The sequence below is a fragment of the Mangifera indica genome, chromosome 15 (assembly GCF_011075055.1).
Source record: "Mangifera indica cultivar Alphonso chromosome 15, CATAS_Mindica_2.1, whole genome shotgun sequence".
In the NCBI taxonomy this organism is placed as follows: domain Eukaryota; kingdom Viridiplantae; phylum Streptophyta; class Magnoliopsida; order Sapindales; family Anacardiaceae; genus Mangifera; species Mangifera indica.
Window position 1 is genome coordinate 794,366 of NC_058151.1, and position 19,253 is coordinate 813,618.

General features: G+C 37.0%; 3 protein-coding genes across 3 annotated transcripts; 2 read left to right on the plus strand and 1 right to left on the minus strand.

Moving 5' to 3' along the window:
* The first annotated feature begins 43 nt into the window (after window positions 1–43).
* LOC123197704 (probable xyloglucan galactosyltransferase GT17) lies at window positions 44–1,667 on the plus strand. Its single transcript, XM_044612041.1, is given in 2 exon segments — window positions 44–1,087; window positions 1,090–1,667. Coding segments are annotated over 2 exon segments (1,404 nt in total). The 5' UTR covers window positions 44–127; the 3' UTR covers window positions 1,534–1,667.
* Window positions 1,668–3,687: 2,020 nt separating this feature from the next.
* Window positions 3,688–7,551, plus strand: LOC123198404 (elongation factor 2-like). The gene is made up of 4 exons (XM_044613109.1): window positions 3,688–3,773; window positions 4,422–4,453; window positions 4,550–4,637; window positions 4,867–7,551. The coding sequence occupies exons 2-4, from the start codon at window positions 4,451–4,453 to the stop codon at window positions 7,305–7,307; spliced, it is 2,532 nt and encodes an 843-aa protein (XP_044469044.1). The 5' UTR covers window positions 3,688–3,773; window positions 4,422–4,450; the 3' UTR covers window positions 7,308–7,551.
* Window positions 7,552–10,325: 2,774 nt separating this feature from the next.
* LOC123197803 lies at window positions 10,326–18,571 on the minus strand. The gene is made up of 5 exons (XM_044612209.1): window positions 17,643–18,571; window positions 13,554–14,508; window positions 11,877–13,239; window positions 11,697–11,780; window positions 10,326–11,098 (listed from the first exon to the last, which is right to left on the minus strand). Exons 1-5 carry the CDS (start codon window positions 18,193–18,195, stop codon window positions 10,433–10,435), a joined length of 3,621 nt encoding a protein of 1,206 aa, XP_044468144.1. The 5' UTR covers window positions 18,196–18,571; the 3' UTR covers window positions 10,326–10,432.
* Between the last annotated feature and the right edge of the window lie 682 nt (window positions 18,572–19,253).

The window sequence follows — 19,253 nt, forward strand, 5'->3', positions numbered from 1 at the left end:
CTCATTTAATTCGTTTTTCTTCACTTTTTTAAGCTTCAAGTTTGTTTCTTCTTTCTACTTTCAAATTTCACTTCTCTTCTCTTCTCTTCTCTGCTTCTCCTCGATCTTTCTCTTCTCCATATCCATAATGACAGAGAAAGACAAGAAACCCTACTCCAAAACCAAAGAAACACAGCCAAACTCAAGATTCTACAACTACACTCTCTTCATTTTCATCTCTTTAACCGCTTGGTTTCTTCTTCTCTTCCTCTATCTTCCTCCTGCAATCCCCACAAACTCAAAACAACAAAACACTTACGGTCTTCATAACATTGACAATTATAATCAAACGCCGTTTTCAGTTTACATTTACAATTTGCACCCACAGTTTAACTTCAAACTTCTCAAAAACTGCTCCCACTTGAATATCTACAGCAACATGTGTCCACACGTAGCAAATCGCGGCCTCGGCCAGCCACTTCCCGATATAGCCACCGAGTTGGGTCTGGGCGGAGCGTGGTTCGCCACCCACCAGTTTCTAGCGGAAATGATCTTCCATGCACGTATGGAAAATCATCCGTTTCGCACGTGGGATCCGTCACGTGCGACGCTATTCTATGTTCCGTTCTACGGCGGTCTTCATGCGTCTAGTAAATTCCGAGAGGCGAATTTCACCGTTCGCGACGAGTTGGCAGTTGAATTGGAGGAGTTTCTACGGTCACAGCCGTGGTGGGAGAGGCATCAAGGGAAGGACCATTTTATGGTCTTAGGCCGAACAGCATGGGATTTTATGAGAACTCCAGGTGGGACAGACTTCGGAGCCAACTGTCTTCTTAATCTGCCACGTATACGTAACATGTCGGTGATGACAGTCGAGAGACACCCCTGGAAAGGCTTAAACCAATACGGGATCCCTTACCCTTCTTATTTCCATCCGTCCAGGTCACAACAAATGCTGACGTGGCAACAGAAAATACGGCAAGTAAAACGGCCCCACTTGTTCACTTTCATTGGGGCCCGACGGAAGGGCGTCGAAGAGAAAGCAGCCATGCGAAACGAATTGATACGGCAATGCGGTGAGTCAACTCACTGCAACCTAATGCCTGCATAAGCAGCCAAGGTTCAAGCACGTGTTACAAACCTAGTGAAGTAATCAAAGCAATGAGCAGCTCTGATTTCTGCCTGCAAGCACCAGGTGACTCTTTCACACGACGTTCGACGTTCGATGCGGTGCTCGCCGGTTGCATTCCGGTGTTCTTTTCCCCGCACACGGCGTACACTCAGTACACGTGGTTTTTGCCGGCCGATGGGGAGGAGAACTCGTACTCCGTTTATATCGACGGCGAGAAGGGGAATATGAGCATAAAAATCGAAGAAGAATTGATGAAAATACCGAGAGAGAGAGTTGAGATGCTGAGAAATAAAGTTATTGATTTGATTCCTAGAGTTACGTACAAACATCCCAATGCAAGTGACGATGAAGCCGAGTTTGAAGATGCCGTTGATGTTACAATCGCAGCTTTGGCGAAGAAGGTTCAGAAAATAATACAGTAAATTAATACGTGTATAATATGGTATTATTCTTTTTAATGCGGTGTTTATTTATTGTACCTAATCTAGCCGATGATACCGAGGACTGTACTGTTTCTTCTTCTAGACGGTTTAATATTTCCCACCAGATTGCACCATCTCGTTGACATTTGGAACACTAACTTTACTATATTTCCACCATCTGCCTATAATTCAATGTTGGGTTTTTCTTTTCTCTTTCCTTAATTCAACGTATAAATTAATTTTTTAATCTTAAACCTCATTTGGTTAATGAAAAATGTACTTAAAAAAGGGGGAAAATTGTCTATTTCATTTCCTAAATTTTTTTAAAAAATAAAAATTAAAAACGTAAACACTTGCATTGTCGTTTCACCGTTATTACGATAGCAAAAGTCCACCAAAGTCTGGGCTTCGCGATTCAGCCTTCGAATGGAAGGGAGATGCAATTGACAAGCTTAATAACCACCACCTTAGCACCAAACACAAGGGAGGACAAAGAGAGGGAGAGCGGTGCCCAACCCAAGGAAAAGTCATACGAAACCCTAGCTTTATTTTATGAGGTTGCACCAACCAAGTACAAAGTCCAATTGCAGAGAACGAAGGAAACGAGTAAAACATAATGGTAATTTAGTTTTTTACTGTTGTATTAGAATTTTTTTATTGACAGAGTTAAATTTTAGGTGAAAAATATGATTTACGTATTCATTGGTTAAAATTAATTTTAGGCTCCACCTTGCCCGGAAAAAGTTAATCACTCGCCTCTTAATTTATGACTCTTTTGTTTGTGGGGGGAGTTACGTACATAGAATTAATTATTTTCTGTCCTACTTACTGATTTGATTTGATGGCAAAACTATTTGTATGTATATGTACACATACTTACATATTCAAAGTGTAGACCAAAATACAATATTTAAAAATTAGTTAAATTTTGATATTTTTTAAAAGTATAAAATATTTAATTTAAAGTAACAAAAATTTATTAATAATTTAATATTTATATTAAATATTAATGGTAATATTATAATTTTAATAAAAAATAAAATGATCATTTATAAAAAAAAACTTAACAGTTTCATTAAGAATTTAGTTTTTTGAAATTTAAAAGTAAAAATTTACCATTTTGTCATACCACGGATTGGAAATAGTGATTTGGCCTAATAAATTGTAGTGGTTGAAATAAGTAATGAGGAGGGACCGATCTGATACGAAATTGCTGCCAGCACTAGTCTTATATCTCAAACAACATAAATGTGCTAATTAAAGTGCTGCAGCGATTCATAATGTTCAGCTACCAACGAAAAGACCAAATAGAAATAAAGCTGTACAATATTACATCTACTAAATGTTATACCAATGTTACCCAAAAGGTTAGTGAAAATGTTAGAATATTAAAATTTTTAGAAAAAAATTTAAGTTTAAACTTTTATGTTCTTGATATAGTAATTATGATTGTAATTACTATATCTTGAATTTACTCGTCTAACTAATACTGATTGGATTCCCAATTAAAAAATATATAGATAGATTCGAATTAAATTAACTCAAACTAAACTTGATATTCAATTCGAATGAGTTAGTTTCAAATTAAAGACGTATCAACTCATCAAAATTGAGCTTGACGTCAACATCAAAGATCACCTCGTCAGTGATTCTTTTTTCTACGGCAATTTTTTTTTCTTGCCAATTATTCCATTTCTTTTTTTTCTTTTCTGACAACTCTTCCTCTTTTTAGGAATTACCACTCACTAACTTGAGTGAGTCAAACTTAAACTCAAATTGACTACTCTAGATTCAAACCAAGGTCGAATTAGCCTTTATTTAGACTCAATTTAACTTAAATTCACTCTCATAAGAAAGCCTCATTTGAGGGTTATTCTGCTAGTTTCTCAAAACTAGAGGAGAACTATAATTAAGCCAAACCTTAGGGGTGACAGCGACTTTCCCCTTATATAGAAACAATATAATTCAATGGCGAGAATATAACATTAAGATATTTTTGTTGTGGCGAGAGAAAACATTAAGTGGGCAAGACCCAAGGCCCAACCAAAAGAGAAACCTAGTCGGATTAGGCTTGCTCTCCACGTAAACCGCATCTCATAATAATAGCACCAAACCACGGTATAAAACTATAAATTCTCCTCATTGAGTGCCTCGTCTGTCGAGAGCTCTAAGACTAAACAAGTCGAGCGCTCTTCTTCTCCTCCTCTTTCTCTTTCGTTTCCTCAATTTTATTTTTCAAGGTTTGCTCTCGTGCTCGCTCCACACTTCTCTTCTATATATTAGTTGTTGATGATTGATCAGTAATCAAATATAATATTCCTGAATTTTCTATTGTTGTAAGTAGTTTCATGCATGATCTATTATGATGTGTTTCAATTTTGTGTTGAGATATGTAGTTTATGGATTTTGATGATTTGACTGTGATTCAGACATGAATAATGCTATCGGATTGTGAATCTATTTGATCATGATTTCTTTGCATTGAAATTTTATTTTTGTAATCAACCGAATATTGTAAAATTTTGTTAGTAACGTGTTTATCAAGATTCAAGGTTTTATTTTGCTGAATTCCGTGATATATATATATGGTAACAATATAATAATCTGATTTATGAATAATAAATATATTAATCGAATTCCTTTTTTAAGGATAAAAATATTAGGCAGATAGTGTATTTGTGTTTTTAGAGCCAGATTAAATAGGAGCAGCTTGAGTGTTATTTTGAAATTCGATAAAAAGAATAGACTGTCTTCGTAGAGACAATTAATCAAATTCAAAGTTAAATTATTTTCAAAAGTTTGAATCTCAATTGGTCTTGTATGTGTTATGATCTGAATTTTGAATCGTTATTGGATTCTAACGGTTTTTCTGAAATTTTGTTGGGCAGGTAGTGTGATACTTTAACAGCTCGTCAAGATGGTAAGTTTTTAGGGTCATATGATTTTTGTTGGTTTACCTTTAAATTCTGTTGTTTCCACTGTTATTAATGGAGAAAATTATAATTGATATTAACAGGTGAAGTTCACTGCAGAGGAGCTCCGTAGAATTATGGACTTCAAGCACAACATTCGTAATATGTCTGTGATTGCCCATGTCGATCATGGTATAAGCTTCTTTTTACAAATTTCTTAGGATGTTTTTCTAAATGTTTGTTTTTCCAGTTAAATTCTCTACTATTAACTGTTGTTCATATCGATTTTGTGGCACTTACCATGAAAATTTTTTCTGTAAATTGTGTTCATGGCTGTGGCCAATAAATCTGGTAAGATTTCTATGTTACTAACATTGAATTTCTGGTTCTTCCAGTCCTGATGTTCATTTTCTATCTACAGGGAAGTCGACGCTTACCGATTCTCTTGTGGCTGCTGCTGGTATTATTGCACAAGAAGTAGCCGGTGATGTCCGTATGACAGATACTCGCGCTGACGAGGCTGAGCGTGGCATAACTATCAAGTCTACTGGCATCTCTTTGTATTATGAGATGAGTGACGAAGCCTTAAAGAGATACAGCGGCGAGCGTCAAGGGAATGAGTACTTGATCAATCTTATCGATTCCCCTGGGCACGTTGACTTCTCATCTGAGGTGACAGCGGCACTCCGAATCACTGATGGTGCATTGGTGGTGGTAGATTGTGTTGAGGGTGTTTGTGTTCAAACCGAAACTGTGCTTAGGCAGGCCTTGGGCGAAAGGATTAGGCCAGTTTTGACTGTCAACAAGATGGATAGGTGTTTCCTTGAGCTCCAGGTTGATGGAGAGGAAGCCTACCAAACATTCCAGAGAGTTATTGAGAATGCTAATGTAATCATGGCTACTTATGAAGATCCTCTCCTTGGTGATGTTCAAGTTTACCCCGAGAAAGGAACTGTTGCTTTCTCTGCAGGTTTACACGGCTGGGCGTTTACTTTGACAAACTTTGCTAGAATGTATGCCTCCAAGTTTGGAGTTGATGAGTCTAAGATGATGGAAAGACTCTGGGGTGAAAACTTCTTCGACCCAGCTACTAAAAAATGGACCAGCAAGAACACTGGATCTTCTTCCTGCAAGCGTGGTTTCGTTCAGTTCTGTTATGAACCAATCAAGCAGATTATTAATATTTGTATGAATGACCAGAAAGATAAGCTATGGCCAATGCTGCAAAAGCTTAATGTCTCTCTGAAGTCCGATGAAAAGGATTTGATGGGTAAGGCGTTGATGAAACGGGTGATGCAGACTTGGCTCCCAGCAAGTGATGCCCTTTTGGAAATGATGATCTTCCACCTTCCCTCTCCTGCCAAGGCACAAAAATACCGCGTCGAGAACTTGTATGAAGGCCCCCTTGATGATCAATACGCAACTGCAATCAGAAACTGTGACCCTGACGGCCCCCTCATGCTCTATGTATCAAAGATGATTCCTGCATCTGATAAAGGTAGATTCTTTGCCTTTGGCCGTGTGTTCTCCGGAAGGGTCTCAACCGGGCAGAAGGTCAGAATTATGGGGCCAAACTATGTGCCCGGTGAGAAGAAAGATTTGTATTTAAAGAGCGTGCAGAGGACTGTAATTTGGATGGGGAAGAAGCAGGAAACTGTTGAAGATGTGCCTTGTGGCAACACAGTGGCAATGGTTGGTTTGGATCAGTTCATCACCAAAAATGCTACATTGACAAATGAGAAGGAAGTCGACGCCCACCCAATCCGAGCTATGAAGTTCTCAGTCTCCCCTGTCGTGCGTGTCGCTGTTCAATGCAAAGTTGCATCTGATCTCCCTAAGCTTGTTGAAGGGCTCAAACGTTTGGCCAAATCAGATCCCATGGTTGTTTGTACCATCGAGGAGTCTGGAGAGCACATCATTGCAGGTGCAGGAGAGCTCCACCTTGAAATCTGTTTGAAGGATTTGCAGGAAGATTTCATGGGTGGTGCTGAGATTGTTAAATCAGATCCAGTCGTGTCTTTCCGGGAAACTGTGCTTGAAAAATCCTGCCGGACTGTCATGAGCAAGTCCCCCAACAAGCACAACCGTCTTTACATGGAAGCCCGGCCGTTGGAGGAAGGTCTCCCAGAGGCCATTGATGAAGGCCGTATCGGCCCAAGAGATGACCCAAAGGCTCGCTCTAAGATCCTCTCTGAGGAGTTTAACTGGGACAAGGACCTTGCAAAGAAAATATGGTGCTTTGGCCCAGAGACCACTGGCCCAAACATGGTGGTCGACATGTGTAAAGGAGTTCAATATTTGAACGAAATCAAAGACTCTGTTGTCGCCGGGTTCCAGTGGGCGTCAAAAGAAGGCGCATTGGCTGAAGAAAACATGAGAGGCATCTGCTTTGAAGTATGCGACGTCGTTCTTCACGCTGACGCCATTCACAGAGGCGGCGGTCAGGTGATTCCAACAGCTAGACGCGTCATATACGCCGCCCAGCTGACGGCTAAACCGAGGCTGCTCGAGCCTGTCTACTTGGTGGAAATCCAAGCCCCGGAACAAGCCCTAGGTGGAATTTACAGCGTTCTCAACCAAAAACGCGGCCACGTGTTCGAGGAAATTCAGAGGCCTGGAACGCCGCTTTACAACATCAAAGCTTACCTCCCGGTCATCGAATCGTTCGGATTCTCAAGCACGTTGAGGGCGGCAACCTCAGGACAGGCCTTCCCACAGTGCGTGTTTGATCACTGGGACATGATGTCATCGGATCCGTTGGAGGGCGGATCGCAGGCGGCGCAACTCGTGGCGGACATTAGGAAGAGAAAGGGTCTGAAGGAGCAGATGACACCGCTTTCCGAGTACGAGGACAAGCTGTAAAGGGAGGTTTGTTTAAGGGCCTGACTTCCGGCAGCATGATCAACTCGAGAGAGATGAAGCTGTCGAAAAGGTGAGAATGTGCAGGAATAAATTTTTGCTGGGGCTTGAAAATAGTTTTGGGAAATCACGTTTAGGTCTTTTTTTTAATAGTTGACAGTAGCAAGTCTTGATTAGTTTTGAGGTACTCCAAAATGCAGAATGCATTGGTTGAATATAATTCATATATTTCTATGTGCTTTTTTTTTTTAAATGTTCAAATGGGTTGTATTTTTTTTGCTTACTTTTTACATATTTTTGTAAATTTACCAAAATAATTAAAAAAATCAAAAGAATTTGAGAATAGAAAAAGAAAGCTCCTTTCTATTGATTTTTCAAAAACACTTTTTTAACCATTTTAATTTTTTTTTAAAGTAAATCATTTTAATATATACTCTTATTGTTTTAAACTTGTATAAAGTTAAGTTAGAGTTGTTAGTTTGTTTTATCGTATCATATTTGTGTTGCGTTAGCTAGAGTTTCGAATAAAAGAGTCTTAACCCTAATTCAATATATAATAGAATCGTATCAAAATCTTTCTTTTAAATTATGTTTAGGTTAACTTAAAATGATTCGAATTTATTATTTTTATTCTCGTGAGTGTTTTTTATAGCATTGCTTTGTTTACAATGGTTGGATAAATTACTTTAGTAATAGTAGTAACTATATATCAATCTCACTACCCAAAATAAAATATTTTTTTAAAATGAAAACTAAGAATAATTAAAGTAAATATAACTATATAAAGATACAATTATATGTAATATATAATGATTTATAATAATGTAATAAACATTTTTTTTCTCTTAGATGGTCGTCTTTGGTTAATTCTATATGATAAAAATAATTGATACATGAAATCTTAGAAAGATATCATGCAATGATCGTTTTTGGTTGTGCAATTGTTACTTTAGTTATGAGCGTTTTTTATTGAAGAAATCATGACAACTGATTAATTCTACAAGAGCAAAAGATATTATTAAATTGATTTTAAGAATGTAGAGACGCAATGTTTAAGAGTTTTCAACTTCAGATCAAAAAAATTAGGTTTCAAGTCAATTAACTTAATTATGACATTTCAAAGTTTTGCATACAAATTATGGTAGAAATTGTTGGTATATAAAAAGTTCACCCCTTTTCCTGTTGAAGTGATTGGATAGAAAGTTTAACTAAAGACAGTCATGCACAGTTCGATACTTTTTGGAGTCACTTAAACTTGTTGATCATATAAATTTCTTCTGTGAAAGTATGTTCTCCTATGGTGACATTTTTCCAAATATTTAGGTCAATTTTATATCAATTGGAATACAACCCAAAACTCAATTGGGTTATTTTGGGTCGAATTTAACTAGATTTTGTGTAAAAACAAAAAAAAGAAAGAAAGAAAGAAAACTTAAAACTAATCCTATTTTTTATTAGCCATATTGTGAAAGGTTAACAATTCGATAGAAGATTATCAGCTTTATTCTAAGCAACTTGTGACTGTCCCTAAATTGAAAGATTTGTAACTTTATCATCTCCTGATGGCAGCTGTAAAATGATCGTGAACAAGTAGCAGCAGTGGAAGGTGTAAAACTTAGAGAACATATAAACTAAACAATAATGTGATTTTCATTCAGAAGAAACAACGTAATTAATTAAATAAACCATTCATGTATTAATACTTCAATTCATTAGTATATACAAGTATATATATAACACTATTTTAAATTAATACGTGTATAGTTAGATTAGGTTTTAGATGATATACTTTTTATATGCCAATTATACAGCCTACAAGGGAAAGCATCTACATCTCTCTAATAGTTAATTTAATTCGATTTAAATCTACCAATTAATTTGAATGAATTAATCCAAAAATAGAGTTTTAACTTAATTTGAAATTAATTAATTTATCTATTTAATAATATTATTTATTTTATTCATAATTTTGTTTACACTTCTAATGATATTATCTATTGTATTAATACCTATATAATAATACAATATAATTTAAATGAGCTCAAATTCAAACTAAGTATTATTAAGTCAATTTAAACTCAATCTAAACCCCTAGACTTGGCTCTCCTCGGATCAATTCCATCCCAAAATACCTCGTTGCCTATCATATTTCATCTTGGCCACTTGTCCTCGATTTGTTAATAACTTTTGTTGTCCGTCAATTCACGTACCTTTGATAAAATTGTACATAATATTATAATATCATTTTAGATTAGATTCCTAGTTACCAAAATTTACGTTAAATGTTTTTATCTGTTTAAATGTATTATTAATTTTGGTAACAAAATATTTAAAAGGTACCGCAATTATTATTATTAATTTAATATATTTATTGCTTTAATTCGAATTTCGACTCATAATAGTTGAGTCAACCATATTAAACAATAGAATTCAATTTGGCCCAAATTAAATTGATTTTGAGCTTTAACTAGCCGGCCTTGAACTAATATCTAACTAAACCTTCTAAATTCTAACAGATGTCAAACTGAATGATCGAACTGGATCGAATGTAACCCTCCAATCAACAAAAGCCAATTGCTAAAAATAGGGAGTGACATTATTATGTTAGACGCCCAAATAAGAAGTACTTCCGCCGTACACCTTATACAAGCGAATTTTAAATTCTTTCCTTCTACCCCAAGTATAAATCCATAATGTCACAACCAGAAATTTAACATATACCATGCTCTGCAACTTCTTAAAACAAGTTCCCAGATTTATTTTCTTTCAAGTCATAAACTGATAATAGTCTCATAAAAGTTGCTCATTCAAAGCCAATGTTTCCCTCTTTATGTAAAGTAAGTGAATGCATAGAATATTAGCCATCAAAGAAGCTTACCTCATCTTTCCACAGATGGAATGTCATTGCAGGACCATCAAGCAACATGCAGATCACCTGGGAGTTCAAGAAACCAGTGCCCGGAAAAGTGTACAAGGCAGATGAAATTCTGGGATTTAGGAGGAGAACCCTAATCCAAGGACTCAAAAAAGCTGATTTTCCTTTTATTCCTTGGAAATAAAACGGAAACAGAATAAGAGAAGCAATAATAAGCAAAAATGCATTATGAAACATGCATATAGAAATTGTCTCAATGTGTACTTTCAGGAGAATGATGTATCCGACTTAAAATTACCACCGACTCAGACTCATTTGAACCGGGCATCAAAGCCTCAGATACTTTAGGAGCCCCATCATATAAAACTATGGGATCACTAATTGCATCAGCTAATGCCTGCCTTTCCTCAGCAATACAGAGAGAATTACTGCCTTTTGTGATCTCATTCCCGTCAATCGGCAAAATGGGAGCTGCAACAGATGCATTATCAGAAGATGCTAATTGATCTCCATCTGCATCTTCTGAGATCATCTGCTGCTCAGAAATCATCCCCTCCATCTTATCGGCATCAAGCACTGGTACAGATTCTTCGGAGCTCTTAGATGTAAGAGATTGATTAGGCACTTCCAAATTTAGCGGAAGGGGATCATTGTGATCAGGGACTATTTGAGATGGAGTTGAAACCAGCTCCGAATGTGGAAAATCTTCAAGTTCCTTTTCATGTGAACTTGGTATTGGCCCATCAGACATTTCCACGTCAGAGATCAAGACCAACTCCTCTGCCTTTTCAAGGCCACAAGGAGAACCTTGCTCCATTTTCTCTGGATTACATGTTGAAATGATATCTACTAACCCACCATTGAAAATTTGCAGGCAACTGATCGGAACCCTTTGTTTCTTGTATTGGTCCATGGCTCTCTGAAAATCAGATATCATAAAGTTACATTCAGATTCAAAGTTCTATAACATGAACAGAAACACAGTTTTGCTGTAACTGAGCTTCCAATAATTTCAAGCAAAAGTCAATAATTCAGAAACAAGGATTATAATATACATATCAGAAGCCAGCTTTCTAGAAATACTAATAGTGACCCATTCATTACATGTGCCCAGACCACATCCTTACGGGTTTAGTCCAACATAACAAGAGTACCCAGTTTTGAATTCATCACTTGATAATTTGAAATAAAGTCAGATCTCAAGATAACATCATTTACAGTCTTTCAAAATTAAAATTTTGGAAGAGATCCAATACCATATCCCGTAACACATTAATTAATAGATATTGAAGAAATTTTGTTCCAGTCATTAATCACCAAGAGAAAAATCATTAACTTCGACTGAAAAAACAATCAAAAAAACATTGTCATGCCCCTTCAACAAGCGGAACATAATGTTGTCTTACTACATATCATGCTCAACCAACGCTTGTGGTTGCAGCCCTTAGACATGAACTACTAAACAAACATTACAAGCATGTCATATTGATTTAAATTTTTTCCATTACCAAAATTACCTGAAAAACAGAATCATCTGCAGCAGGAAAAAATGGAGGACTTAACAAAGCTTTGGAACTTTTGGGAACTGCCCTTCCACCATCCTACCAGATCAAAGGCGAATATATATTATATGAAAAAACTAATAAAAATATATGTATGAGTAACAAATAGAAAAAAGAGATGTCAGATTCTCTTACCTTCAAATTTACAATCACAGTGGTTTCTTTATCGACAGTAGCAGTCTGATCCATCTCCAGTAAGCTCATACACTTTCTAAACAACTCTGGGGCAGTAAGTTCCTCTGAAATGTCAAGCTTAGCAAGATACGCACGAGAAGTATTAGCAATATAATCCTCACTTGATTTTTTTGAAGGTTCAGATGTCTTCTCGTGGGAAGTTTTATTAGAAGATTTTTTGGAAGAACTAATGGATTTTGTATCAATAGTTTTCTCCTGAACACCATGACTATTATTTTCATAGAGAGTCTGTTGACCTGACTGCTCAACCAAAGCATCATCTGAAGGGACCTGAATAGGGTGATCCTCCTTCTGGGATGTTGAAGGCAAGTCCATATTCGATTCACCATTTTCTCCTTTCCACATATCTGCACCAGTTTCCCAACCTCGTCCATTCATCGGATGCCTATTCTGGTCCCAGTCAGACCCTCCATACATGTGAGATTCATCCCTAAAAACACCATTATTTCCATCCCATCCATGCAAGTGGGGAGGGCCTGACCCATCCATCATATTCTGCCACCCAAGAGGGCGCAGATGACCAGAGAACCTGTCCGCATCAGGTACATGATAAGGAATCCCAGGGTGATTGATGTCCATTGATGGTCTAACGGTAAACAGTGATGGAGCAGGAAACTGTGGCATCATTGCTTGATATCCTCCATGGGGCGGCCCATGTTGAAACATGAAACCATTAGGCACTGGCGAGGACCAGTTTGGGGCACCCCTCCATGCATTTCCTTGTCCTCTTCCTAAACTGGGATCACCACTCCTGCGGTAACGAGCATTCACATTAACTCTACCATCTTCTTCCAGTGAACCCATAAATGAAGGACTGCCAACTCCGCCCCTGAAAGGAGGGGGAGGTAATGAAGAAGCTGAATTGCTTTGACCAGTTCTACTGTAATACAATACATCAATTTGGGAGGAATCATCTGCCAAAGGTTTCTCCAAAGGTAATTCCCGACTTAGCCTATCCTCACTAGTAGACAAATCTCTGGGACCAATACTGCTCCTCCGCCCTGTTTCTTCAATGTCGAGACTTCGCCTGATGCCAGTTCTGTTCACATATCTGCGATCATGACTTGTTGAGGAAGGCGATCTTTCCATCAAGCCCATAGGTGAAGCTTTTGAACTGGAAGACCTCTCAACCGTTAACTCCCCCAAATGCCCATCATCAATTTTGCTGGCTCTCTCAGTTGATCTATACTTAGAAACTCTATCTGATACTCCTGAAAAGCCAGTTACCTCCCTTGAGGAAATTGATTTTGGCCTTTGTTCTATCACAGAATCTCTGTACTTCAGATCTTCCATCTTCGAATGTCTGCAACCAGAAATAAAATGTTATTACAAGTTACCATTATGTTCAAAAACAACATAAAACAAGGCAATAAAATGACACATTCCACTGTAAGAAAGCATGTCACATTAAACACAATCAGAACTATATAAATATGATATCTGAAAAATGTGATTTTCTAACCTAATATCTTAGAAGTTCAAAAGTGTTCACCATTCACCCAATATGTGAACAATTTGGAAGGTATACCCACCAGAAGGAATGCAATTGACATAAATGCCAATTCTAACAGCATTTGTCCATCAAAATAGAAAATCTTCAGATCATAAAAGGGATACCTGTACTCATCACCACCGTGTGAACTGGAGCTGGGAGAAGTCCTCCTTCTGCTGCTACTTACAGTAGAATCAACATAGGCCTGACGTGACTGGGACCTTCCCCGATCTGCATCTGATTCAAGTCTGCTGCTGCTCAAAGATTTGCTTTCCATGTCAGGATAGTGTGCTTTGATACCTCTAGATTTAGTATCGTTGAACTCATCATGCTCATCCGGGGATCTCTTCTTTCCTCTGCTATCCTTGTATTTGGCAGTCCGGTTCTCAAGCTGTGACCCATCATGATCAAGATCTCTATCACGATCATGGTCAAGATCACGATCACGGTTTTGATCACGGTTTTGATCTCGGTCTCGATCTCTTTCTTGTTCACACTCTTGATTGCGCTCACGGTCACAGTGGTCACGATCCCGATCTCGCTCCCGATCCCATTCACAGTCTACATCATTATCACGGTTGTGACCACGATCACGGTTACAGTCATGATCATGATCACGGTCCCTATCACGCTCCCGGTAGTGATCATGTTCACGGTCAAAATCATGCTCATCATGATCATGATCACGGTCATACTCATGCTCTCGATCACGGTCACTGTCCTGGGGCCTAGATTTCTTTTGTCTAGTTTCTGTTGCATCTTTTTCAACCCTAAAGTGCTTATCATCAGACCTACTACCAGTATGATCTCTAGCAGAGCGCTCATGTCTTTGCTTGTCATCTCGGTGCCTGCTCTCCCTGTCTACGCTTTCTCGGTACTTATCCCTATATCTCTCATCCTTATGCTTCTCATCTTTCAGCCTTCCATCAATAGCAACATCGTCCCACCGTCTATCATTGACGTCTCCAATATCAACTTCATGTTTATCCCCACCACCAGAACCGTCTTTCCTTCTCCTAACTCGTCTCTCCAGCTGATTCTCAGATTCAGGACTTGGTAACCGATCCTGTGCATTTGTCTCTGCAAAGAGACATAGAACAAGGTGTAAAGAGGAGTTTCATCATTCAGCAACGAAAATTAACTTAGAAATATGAATCTATTCTGTGCAGAAACTGAATGTACAAAGCTTTTGATATCTCATTCAAGGACGTTCCAATTCATCAAAACAAAGACATTGAAAGAATGTGACATAAGATCAGACACCATATAACTCAGACATTCTCTCCTCTCTAGAATGATGGGGCACAAATACATATAGAATAACAATAAAAATACTGCTAGATGAGCATCAGAGTCACATTCAAAACCATAAAAATAAAACAATTTGTTTTTTATATAAAAAAGAAATGAAAAAACCTCACTATTCAAACTCATTGAACCACGAAGTGTCATATTTCATAGCAACCATAGAAGAACTACAACCTACTAATCACCTTAAATTTCATTAAAGTGCAGAATGCAAAAACAACAACTTCCATAAAAAATAGTAACTAGCAAATGGCATAAATATCTGTGCATCTAAACTTGTGCTCCTTTTTTGTTTAAGAAATAGCAAGAGCCAATGCAAGCAAAAGAAGAAAAAAAATAAAGGAACAAATTCAATTAGCATGAAACCTTGTATGATACTTCCTGTTCAATACAAGAGTGTAATCATCAAGAAATTCAATTCATTATATATTGAAATATCTGCATCAATGTGAGAATTGTCACATTAACTATGTTATTATATCAACAGTCAGACCTTTATACTTCAACCAAAGTAGATGTGGTTATTACAACCAATTATCAAATCAGCAGAAGAACCCATATCCAATAATTTTTATTCTCATCACATTTGGCAACAACTGCCTAATCATTAACAATCCCCACTTCAAATTAAAACAAAAAAGTTTAAAAGTATAGTTCACTTATCTTAATCAAGTTATTTGCCCTAGAAACTAAGCTTTAATGCCAAATGTAACTCCATAAACTGTGTGCTGAAGATCAAAGGCATCAACCTTAATGAAATTACATTTTACACTTGTAAATATTTCAAAAAATCAGATTTGTTAATTATTTTTGCAGTGAAAAAAGTCCTGCATATAATTGGACATATAATCATCCAGACATACTTTTCTTATTCCTAAAACCCACAAAAAACACCTCTACTCCTAGTTTTGAAATATTTAACCTTCAAATGTTTCCACACTTAACTAAGGAACAATTTAGGGTTTTCGAGTTCAAATCCAACTTCAGAATTGTAGGAGGCAGTAGACATTCATATGTAAATTCTGATCCTTACAAGCATTTATTAGTCAATGTGAGGTCTTCCACAATCTTCCAATTATTCCAAACTTAACTAGAAAACACATTCTTCCTTATTCAAATCCAACAAGAAAATTTCAGGATCCCAATAGAAATTCAAGTTGTCAATCCTTGCCCAGAAACTACAGGTCTATTGTCAAATTTTACGGAAAGGTAAAAAATGTTTCTATTAGTAACCATTATATAGAACTAGATTGGGATAATTTTTACCCTATTTTACACAAAATAAGCATATTTTGTTAAGAAGGGCCACACAAGCATGAAAATACGTGCTTTTAGATGCATAAGACAAATTTTTTATAGCAATACGTTCTTTTAGTTTAACTGCAAGATGAATAGCTGGTCTCACATCTAGAAGATGGATTCTTCACTATATTTTAGTATTTCACCTTCATGACAATATTTCCAATTCTAGCAAGATATTGTTTCGAAGTTGAACAGATATCGTTTCTATTTCAGAATGAAAGTATGGTTTTACAGATTCCAAGCAATTCTTTAGTAATTTTATTTAATTTGCAAAAACTATCAGCCTTTCAATTACTTCACTGAGTTCTATCAGCCACTCATGTTCCATTCAACAAATTTCCAAATAGATAAAATCGCAAAACCAGATATAATCAATTAATTCAATCAGAATCCATAGTAGAATTAGCAGCCAAGATAACCTAAAGCTACATTAATACTAAAGAGGTCTAGATTTACAAGAAAATAAACCCATACAAATTTAAAGCATACCACATCATTTACAAAACAATTATCAATCGATTATAAAGTGTCAAACATCTTTGTTCACCAGCCTAGCAGCATATGTGGAGCACACAGTACAAACTAATCCAGAAAAACTCTTTGTTAACCCAGTAACAAAAGGTATACAGAAAAAACCACAAAGACACATTGACAGCCTGAATTTATAGGCTACCTAATGACTAAAAATTTATTTTTTTCCTCTTATATTAAACTTTGATCCCTTTCAAAAAAATGGTTAGGAAAATCTTTCAAGCATTCTTAAGAGTTCATTCACTGAAAAAGGAATAACTTAGAGTTTAGGGTCAAAACAGTTTCATTCTTTTTTCATTAAACCAGAAATTTTCATATATCGAGACAATGTCTTACATTAGAGTTAACAAGCAGTTCACAAAAAAAACATGGAATACAATCATAAGGGCTGGAGATCCTTGACAAAAATAAGTTCCCCTCAAATGAACACAAAAATAAAAACCAACTCATGATATAATTCTGTTGTACTTCATATCAATAATGCACATTTAACAGTAGGCTTGATTTAATTTAAATTACTCAAACAGTAGTGCTTCCAACTTGCTTAACTCACATTTAACGACATCCAAAAAAAAAGTACATACTATATTTTTTTGCTGCAAGAAAATAAACCGTATATAAAAATCAATTAACAGGAATGCTAATGCCAGATGTTAGCAAATTAGGAACAATCCAAGTTCAAATAATTATAGCAGGTACCTATTCATATCGCATAATCTTTTTCAATTCAAACACTATATGATATAACTTTGATTGCCCAGGAATCATTTGAGCTCCAAATGCATACTTCCTAATCTTAATCAAGTGACTATAGATACCATCACATATAGGAAATTAGGAATTGCCCAGCATCCGTTTTAAACAATCAACTTGGCAAGCCAACCATAATGCTAAAACCATCCTCAAATTTAACAGCACATACAACTGCAAAACCACACCTATAAACAAATAAAAGGATAATTTAAACCCAAACAAATAAATGGGAAACAATTAGCAGGTCTATTTGAACAAAGCCATAAGTTAACCACAATACACAAATTCACACATACTGCACTATCAATGAGTTACCTTACCAGTTTTTTCGTTCATACCCAGATGCTTGTTATGTCCTTCACTCTCATCAAATCTCTCGTTTTTCCCTTCCTTCCCCTTCCTCTCTCTCTCCCTCTCCCTCTCCCTCTCCCTCTCCACTTCTCTACTCTCCTTTCGACTCGATTCTCTGTGCTTCCCCTCACTCCTCGACCTCTGCAGCTCATCATCATCTCTCCTCTTACTCTTAGTTTCACTCGAAACCTTGGTTTTCCTCAAACCACTCTCAATTCTATCATTCTCCCCACCGCCATTCCACCTGTCATTCCCACTTTCCACGGCACGGTCTTTCCGCCGCTTAGACGAGGAACTATATTCCTCATAGTCACCATTTCCAGAACTAAACACGTCCTTACTCTCCTTCGAATCGAGCTTCCGCTTCTCACCTGAGCCACCCGAGTCCTTTGAAACCCTAACACTACTGCTCTCATCCCTCCCTTTCCGGTCCTTCACGCTGGAGTCCTTCTCAGAATCTGAGTAATCCCTCGCGTCTCTAGAACTCCTCTTACTGGATTTGTGCCTCGAACTCCGCGTCATCTCTCTATCTACAATCTAAAAACCCTAATTCCTTGCAGACGAAACCCTAGCTTCAAATCCGAGACTTAAAAACCTAACAAATCAAAACAAAACAACACCCCAGCGGAGTGGAGATAAATATTCGAAAATTAAAAAGCACGAACTGTAGAATCGATGACCGGACGGGATCACCGGAGTTGGACAGGGAAGGCGGGGGCAAGCAATTGGTATCGAAAGTGAGGGAAATTACGAGAGGACCACCAAGAAAAGGAGAGAGATTTGGAGATTGAAGTGAGGATAAAAGTGGAAGAGCATGTAATTGTTGACGAAAACAGGTGACTTTTGTGTGTTGTTGTGAGGGCCTTTTTGTGCTTTTGTTTTATCGCGAGAGGGAGTGTGTGCATGTTAACGAGACCCGGAGGAGACTTGGGGATGATACGTTGTGAATTATCGAAAGTGCCCCTAGGTTGTTTATTGTTTTACGTTTTTGTCCTTCCGGTGCCTGGGTTGAATTTAAATTTATAGTTATTAGTTGATGATTATGGTTTTCACCACTTTATCTTCGTGATTATCATTGTTACTCTACCATGATTTCTTCATATGGACCTTCCTCTTATAAGAAAGCTAGTATTAATTCTCATTGGCAACAAGCTATGAAAAAAGAATTGTAGCCCTTAACAAAGACACATACTCGGGATTTGGTTGACTTGTCACATAGTAAAACTATTGTGAGATGCAAATAGGTTTACAAGATTAAAACTTGTGCTGATGGTTCCATAGAGTTATATAAAGTTTGATTAGTGGCAAAAGGGTTTACTCAAGAATATGACAATGATTACTAGGTGACTTTTGCTCCAATGGCTCTGAACAGCGCCGAGTTAACCAATAAGAATGTGACACGTTGGCATGATTGGCTGGGAAAAGCCAGTTACTGTAATTAATCTGTGTTTAGTAATTTTAGTTTTTTTTTATCATTACTAATTTTTTTTAAAATATAAATTTGCGGTCTTATTTAATTGTAACAGAGTAAAGTACATTTTTTCACCCCAAGGCTTCATCAAAAATATTTTTTCCCCATT

Excerpts from the sequence above, each read along its gene's own strand:
- LOC123198404 (XM_044613109.1), top strand. Across the intron at positions 4,638-4,866 it reads GATTGCCCATGTCGATCATG|GGAAGTCGACGCTTACCGAT; the intron begins GTATAAGCTTCT and ends TTCTATCTACAG.
- LOC123197803 (XM_044612209.1), bottom strand. The coding sequence starts at position 18,195 with ATGACGCGGAGTTCGAGGCACAAATCCAGTAAGAGGAGTTCTAGAGAC. Across the intron at positions 14,509-17,642 it reads GGGTATGAACGAAAAAACTG|AGACAAATGCACAGGATCGG; the intron begins GTAAGGTAACTC and ends GTCTCTTTGCAG. Across the intron at positions 13,240-13,553 it reads CACGGTGGTGATGAGTACAG|ACATTCGAAGATGGAAGATC; the intron begins GTATCCCTTTTA and ends TTCTGGTTGCAG.